The sequence below is a fragment of the Lepidothrix coronata genome, unplaced genomic scaffold (genome assembly GCF_001604755.1).
Source record: "Lepidothrix coronata isolate B3197 unplaced genomic scaffold, Lepidothrix_coronata-1.0 Scaffold48, whole genome shotgun sequence".
In the NCBI taxonomy this organism is placed as follows: Eukaryota; Metazoa; Chordata; class Aves; order Passeriformes; family Pipridae; genus Lepidothrix; species Lepidothrix coronata.
In genome coordinates, this window is record NW_016690228.1 from 1833218 (window position 1) to 1841014 (window position 7797).

At 35.3% G+C, this 7797-nt stretch overlaps 1 protein-coding gene across 4 annotated transcripts in view; it reads left to right on the forward strand.

Moving 5' to 3' along the window:
* LRCH1 (leucine rich repeats and calponin homology domain containing 1) overlaps window positions 1–7797 on the forward strand; it is a 116492-nt gene that overhangs the window by 82418 nt on the left and 26277 nt on the right. For 2 of the 4 annotated variants that reach the window (XM_017815027.1, XM_017815026.1), the window contains exons 16-17: window positions 3043–3147; window positions 7727–7797. The exon at window positions 7727–7797 is cut by the window's right edge and continues 42 nt beyond it. In XM_017815027.1, coding sequence (XP_017670516.1) covers window positions 3043–3147; window positions 7727–7797 — 176 coding nt within the window. The remainder of the gene's footprint in view (window positions 1–3042; window positions 3148–7726) is intronic. The other 2 variants (XM_017815030.1, XM_017815028.1) reach the window with 1 other exon arrangement.

A 7797-nucleotide genomic window follows, 5' to 3' on the forward strand; every position in this document is an offset into this window, starting at 1 on the left:
TGTGAAAGCAAACAGGCCCGTGCCATGTTGCTGCTTTCATGGGATGTGGCCTGTGTTCTGAGCCACCAGTGAAATCTGCTGCAGGGACTGGAAGCAGCTTTGTTGGAGAGTATGCAAGACCATGACTTCTTGATAGTTTAATGTGCGCTTCCACATCTTGGTTGTATCAGTGTGCCAAGATTTCCTATACTTAATGACTGTAATAGGTCAGGGCAAAATAGCCTATTGACTCTTTTTGAGAGAATTTTTAGAAAGACAGGATTGTAATGTGCTGCAGTCCTTTGCAACAAAACTTTCAAGTCATATCATGCAAGACAAGGTGTACACAACTCCTACAGTTCTTTCCCAATTATATGGCAGCTGTGTATAGCCTGTGTATAGTGAACACCAAAGTCAGTTGGTTAGAACCTGCTCATTTTCTGCACTATACTAATTCAAGTTCATACATTTTAATAACTTTGAGTATACCAACACTATAGAATTATAGTATTATACAGTATAGTATATACTATACTGTAGTCTTTTGGTCACAGTATGGGTTGCAGTAAACTTGATAATCTGAACTTATTTTCTTTTCCATGTCAGATGCAACAGTCACCCGATCACATACAGTTTCAGTCATGTTAACTTAAATTTACAGCAAGGTAAAATAGGGGAACATGGTAATAGTAAAACTTTAGGTCCAACTTCACATAAAAATACAGTATATTAGCTATGTAGTACCACGTAACAAAATGAAGCCGTGCAAAGGCATAGTAAAGCTTCATATTGTTTCCTGTTCTGCTCCCACCATAGAATTGCTTTAAAAATAGTTTTAAAATTTTTTTTGCTAATACCTAAAAAAATATACAGATAAAAGTGCATGACAGAAAATACTGGCATGGTTTTCCTTTTAAAGCTGATTAGTTTGCCAGGTCTCTAGTTTCTTCATGTTTCCTTTAAAACTTTGTGCAAGTTTTGTGAGTTTGAACCATCCTATCACTGTCAGAATTTGCACTTCTTAATTATATACTGCTTTATTGCCCTAGACCTGAACTAGTGTAGAGGTCCAGCATTTCTGTGATCTAGGAAAGTTTTTCAGCTTAGTTTGTAGTTTATTCTAATAGCTTTTTTCATTTAAGTTCTTCATGGCCTTAGGTGAAGTGTTAAAACTCATTGGAAATGTAAGCTCTAATGAAGTTAAACTTAACTTCATTAGAGCTTACATTTGAATTAGTTGCTTCTATAAATCTTTTAAAACCATGTGCAAGATTGCACAACATTGAAGTGTTCTAACTAAAATGCGTACATCATGCTCTGTGGAAAAAATAGTGGCAAATTTTCAATGAAAATATATGCAGCCGTATTTTTTCAGGAATTTGAGAGTTTATTTTCACTGTGTTTATTTTCATCTATTTTAAATGAATGTTGCTTTCTACTTGACTTTCCCCCATCCTCATCATTTCATAATGATTTATGTCTCTTGGAAAGGTGAAAGTAAACTGTTCTATGTCTGGTAAGGATTCCAGTTTTTTTGAAGTACACGCACAACTAGAATTGTGTCCAGAGGATAAACCACAGTGGCTTAAACTTCTGTGTTAGTACATACTGATATGTGTTCAGGACTGAAGGTCCTTTTATTTTTCATTTTAAAACTAGGCAAAACATTGGGAAAATTCATATCTGATGGCTGACAGAAAGAACCCTAAGTACCCAAAGAAAAAGTTTTGAAAGGTAATGAATGTGTTTAGATTTCTCGACAGATTCTTTTCAAGGGTCAGATGTTTACATAGAATGTAAAAGAGAGAGCCTTTTTTTTTAATTTTTCAAGTTATTTCCTCCCGAAAGTATTTTAAATACTTTCATAGAGTGTGGACTTTTCAAATTCACATTAATTTTGAAAACCTTAAAAAATATTATTGAAAAGAAACAATAATTACCAGTTTTCTTAGAACCATAGTTTGCTCTTGGGAAGTGCTTTTGGTCCTTGAAAAGGAACCATTTGAAATAACTAATAAATTTGAAATCTACCTCCTTCATTCATCAATTGATTAAAATGTTCAGAATGACTGAAATTGAGAGTTGCCAAGGTCTTGCCACAGTATCTTTAATATGCCAGACCTTCCAGTCTGAACGGATACTAATACATCTTGCAATCAAGAATATTTTTTGCTTTTGTTCTGTGCCATTTTTAGGTCACTGTTTTTCTTACTTTCTGCTGAACAAGGTGACAGCAACACAGACAAACAAATTTGTACTGTCAGATTGAAACAAGCACTGACAAACCTCAAAGTCATAAAGCAGTTTGTATTCTGAAGTGAGAAGTTGTTCCCTTGCAACTGTTTATATAGCATATTCTTACTTGTGAATCTAGTGTCTTCAGCTTTGGGAGCTTGTAGAGGATTTGAAGCACAATGATAGTATCTGTGCTGGACATGCTTGTATTTCAAGTTTGTTGGAACACATAAAAGTCATTAAAACTTGACAGTATTTTCCCTCATTTGAGTGCTAGTTACTGTTTTTCTAATATCTGGATATTTATTCTTTCCATTTGTTTTCTTCTCTAACTGCATTATCTGTGTACTTTGGAAAATAGCGAGAATCCTGATTGCCAGCATAATTGAAGACTGTTTGTCATTTCCCATAAATCTGTGTTCTGTTACCGGTGTTGACTTTACTCAGAGCAATAAATTCTGATTCAGAGTCAAGGCTTTTATGAGGCTATTATGTAGAATCTATGGGTACTCTTTCTTAAAACTTGTTTGTAAACAAGTTGTATGAAGTGCTGTGGTTACAATGATTTTGCTAAGCTTAACAGGCTTAACTGCACATATAATGTATGATTTGCAAATACTAACATTTAACTCTTCATTCTTTTTATCCTGCACCATCTTTCATTCTTTTCTCAAAATTTATGCATTTTGTATTAATCACCTTTGAATTACATCTTTGTCATTACCATACAATCCTAATGCCATATATGAAATGCTGCTGCCCACTTTTATCCCACCTCCGGTCCTTATACCCCCCATGGCTGGACTGGTTATCACTCCCCTCCAACAGACCCATCCCTCAGTTTTCCTCCTATCTCCTTCAACACACTTACACAGGCACAAACATGGGACAACTTTAGCTACAGTATCCCATCTGAAGGAGACAGTGACAATGGTAGGTGTTCCATATATAATTTACTTAATTTTGTGTTTTCAGAAACATGAATATATGGCAAATGCCCCATGTGGCTAAGGATGAAAGACACTACTCTTCAGGGAATGTCTATAAGACTAAATACCTCAGAGGATGCATGTTAATTTACTGTAGAATATGTAGTGTTGAAAGTAAATGAGTGAAGAGTGTCACTGTTTTCAAGTCTGGCAAAACAACTTTTCACATACACTCCAAGAACTATTTTTAGTGTAGGTTTATTTGCTTGCATTACTTTCCAGAGTTTATAAAAGTTGTACTCAAACAGCAGTTAATTTTTCTACCCTTCTTTTACTTTTTTTTTGTAGATACTGACTATTAAAATATCCTACTCCCATCTGCATTTATTGATGCAGGTGCATAACTAACTTAACTAGAAGAAGTATATCTGAAGAAACAAAGTTGAAAAAATCAGCCAAGCAAAAATAGTGATTTCTGTCCAAAAGAAACTGTTAATACACTGTCAAACTTCTGTTCATAGTGAAAATCAGGTACATTAGAGGACTTTGTTGCTGCTGCTTTTGTTTTCTTTTTCTCCAGGGTCTTATTGCCATGGTATGTAAAGTCATGGCACTAATTTGCAAGTGGGCCATGTTTGGGCTATCAGGATCTTATACTGTATCAATAGTCAATTGTCAGACAATTAAACCCATTGTAACTATTCGATAGGCAGATGTTTTGGGTTTGTTTTTTTTTGTTGTTTTTTGTTTTTTTTTTTTAAATATGACTGTTTTTTCCAGGTACCCTAAATTAGAAGAGTGTTTAGAAGGTAGTGAAACTGTCCAAAGTTTCAGATTGAAATCAAGACCACAAATATTGAATGATAAATGCCAACATTTAGTTTACTGTTAAGGAAACTTTCCTGTGTGACCATTCAGATGCCACTCTGGAAGTCACACTTGTACCACCCCAGACTTTAAATGCTTTAAGGACTGAAGCTCCATCACAGCAGATGTTTCGTTCTTAGTTCAGTTCATTAGTTGACAATATTTGCTATTTGCCACAGCGTTCTTGATTATAAAACCATAGAAGGCAGCGTGTGTAAGGAATCAGCTCCATAAAGGAAATAAGTGTGGACTATAAGAATTGATACTGGGAAGTTGAAAAACTTAAATTAGGATGATGATACGACACTAACTTGACATTTTGCTGATGAATATTCTAACAGAGAAACCTTGAGGTGGTTCTATTAGTGCAGCACTTGATCTCTGTTAATCTACATTTGTTACTGGTTTACTCTTCTAAATGAAAGGAGTAACACAGACTAGCTTGTGCATTTGGCACGGATAGATACCTCCTGTCATTCACATCTTAAGCCAAATGCAAATATTAGTGTTTATTACCTTGGGAAGTTACAACAGAAAATGACTTTTACAACTACATGTTTTTTTAATTTGGGTTATTGCCTTTCTGTTATTTAAATTTAGAGTGAATAAATCAATCAAAGAGAAATATAGCTATAAACTTTTGACCTGACTTCATCTCTGCAGGTCATTAGTCCAGCCTTCTTTTTGTCATTTAGTTTTAGAGTCAGGTTAAATCATTTTGTGGTTTACCTGAAGGATAATGTTGTCAGACTAAGTACTTAGGACACTAAATTCCTTTATGTGCAATTAATAGTGCACCTTTGTGCGTTGGAACTCAGTACAGAAATGAAAATTTTCACAAGAAAGCTTGTCCTTGCCTGTGGTATGTTGAATATGTATTGTGTTATTAACTATTACACATCTAACTTGTTGAAACTTGTACAAAATACTTCTTAAAAAAATTATTGGAACAAGCACTACAGAATAATATGGGTTGGCCATGGGTTCAAAAAGCAGAAACTCACTCTTCAAAAGAGTAAAAAGTAGACATTCAGGTGTGTGTGTGAGGTATGGGCTCCCCTTGCTGGAAAATACGTGTAGTGCTGAGAAGCAAGCAACATTCAGGACTGCCAAAACTTCCTGTATTAGAACATTTTTCTTTAAATTCAGTGTATAATGGAAACCTTTACAGCTAATGCTTTTGAGTGTGTTTTTTTTTAAGTTTTGGGTTTTAATTAATTAAGCTTTTTTTATTGAGAAATAAAAAAATTGTAGCTTCTCGCTGCCTGGGATTAATCTGCTTTTTTCCTTGTGGATGAATGTATGTCTCCTTCAAGAATGGAAATGACAAAGTAATGCTGATAGTTTTTGGTAACAGACAGTTGTAGTCTGAAATTGGAAGGAAGTGGGTCTTGGAACATTCATACTGACTTTGCAAAGGCTTAAGCAAGGGCAGCTGTGGCCAAACTGAATGAAGACCGTAATAATATTCTGATTCTGTGAAAATAGAACATAATTCTGAACTAATGCTTTTGTAGAGAATCATTTGAAATGTTGCTACTGATGATAAAGCTACAGTGGCTTTTGAATACCATTTAAACATGTTATTACTCTGCAAGCATTTTATCTAGATGTATTTCATCCATCAGAGCCAGCAAAGCTCAGATGATTAGAGTTGTACAGTGAACTAGAAAATCTTAGAAATTGCAACTACAGTTTTTAATAAATGTGATAGGAGATTTTTATTTCACCCCTAAAAAATTTAGGAGCAGTCTCCAATAAATTATTACAGAGTTGCTTATACAGAAACTTTAACACAGTACAATCCTGGAGTTTAATAGAAGGCTGCACTTGGAATAGTTTCTGTGCTTTGAAAACTTGGGATTTGATTTTTTTTTGTTGTTATTGTGGCCATACTAAACTGTGTACTTTAGTAAATAACATTTTATATATTTTTCACCATATGTAAGTCTTTTAACAGCCTTTGTATGTTTGGGTATGTGCAGTCACAGTTGTATGTAGCCTCTCTACAAAATGTTAGGAAGCACAGATCTGTTGATACACTGTACTTTGGATACAGAATTCAATTCCAAGCATGCAGTTTGCCGTCTACACAGGCAAAGATTAAACATCAGTACAAGTGTGGACCTCTTGCATCTGTAGGCATGGCTCTGCTAGTCTCATGCTAAGTGTGGGAGGTCAGCACAATGGAAGTCTTTATTTATGATGTGTGCACCTGCGAGTAGATCCTTCTGAATGGTGACACTGATGAAGACGTGTAGTCCACTTGGAGAAGGGAACTGAGCTGCAGTCACTATCTGTAGTTCTCAGTCTAGCACGTTTGCTACAGGACACACTCCCACTCTGCCAGTGGGATTTCTGGTGACATCAAAAAGAATAGTTTACTAAGATAAAACTGTAGTATTTAGGTGTTTATTTAAAAGGAGCTTGGTTTAACAAATAGCCTTTAATATGGCATTCCAGAAATTACTGATTTAATAGATGTAGCAAATTTCAATTGCCTGAGAAAAGTTTTAAACTATGATTGTGATTGCACCCATGTGTACCTTTCCTACAGTTAAGAGTAATTAATCTTTTTTCACTCCTCTAGTAGGTGCTATTAGCAGTTCTTACACTTCCAATTGATGTGCCTTTTAGGAAACAAAAGGCACCTCTCTTCTGTCCCATTACTTATGGACCTAGAAATTGTCCTAGAAATTCAATAATGGCATTAAATTAACAAAATTGAGACTGTGCAGTAGCTGTATATAAAACCAGAGGTTTCTAGGCTTTGTGCTTTCCACACCATTAATTGGTACTCAGGGTTTCATGTTGCATTCAGGAGAGAGGCGTGAAAATAGTGATACAAAACACTTCTTTCTTTCGAGCAGTATAATTTTCCATAATAATCTAGTTGGCCTATAATTTGAATGGCAAACATGGGACAGTTGCATTTTCTGAAGCAAAATGGCAAAGTGGCAAACAGATGATGGTTGCATTTTGACCGTACATCTTGTTCTTCCAAACCGCTCAAAACAGTCATTGACCACAAAAATGGAAGTGTAGAGGTGCATATGTGCGGAAATGTCATGTAATTATTTCAAGGAACTATATGTGGGCAAAGTGATAAAGTTGATAGGATTGGTGGGAAGCAGTACTGCAAAGACTTTGTGCACTGTAACATTTGCTATACAGTGTTTTAATGTAGGCGGAGTTACTGAATGGCTAAGTCTGCCTACATTAATCTGTTTGCTGAGTGGTGGGGTTTTTTATTGGTTTGTTGGTTTTTTTTTAACATAACCCTATCTAGTAAGCATTTTGTTCTGTGTAGGAAGCTTGTCACAGCTTGTTACACAATTCAGCGTCTTGTAGGAGAGAGTTCTACTTAAAAGAATAGGAGGTGTTTCCTGCCATGTTAAGATAGAGTTTTGTACAGATCAGACTCTCTAAGGGACAGTGCTGATGCTTAATCATATGATAAAACTTGCCCACTGAGATTAAGATTTGGTTCAGAAATTATCCACTCCATTGATGGCGCAGGAAGCTGTCCAGAGCAATATCCAAAAAATACCATTCATGATTGTAATCCGAAATCAGATTTTACTGTCCTCCTGAGGACAAACAAATTTTCTAACAGTTTTTGCTGGAGGTAGTGCCTAAGGATTTTGCTTCATTTAGAAATAAATAAATCAAAGTATTCGTTCTTAAACTAAAATCTCTCTTTCTAAAAATTGTAGTGTTCTTAAGACCACAAAGAAATTTGGAATCGATAGACCCACAATTTACAATTCGAAGGAAAATGGAGCAG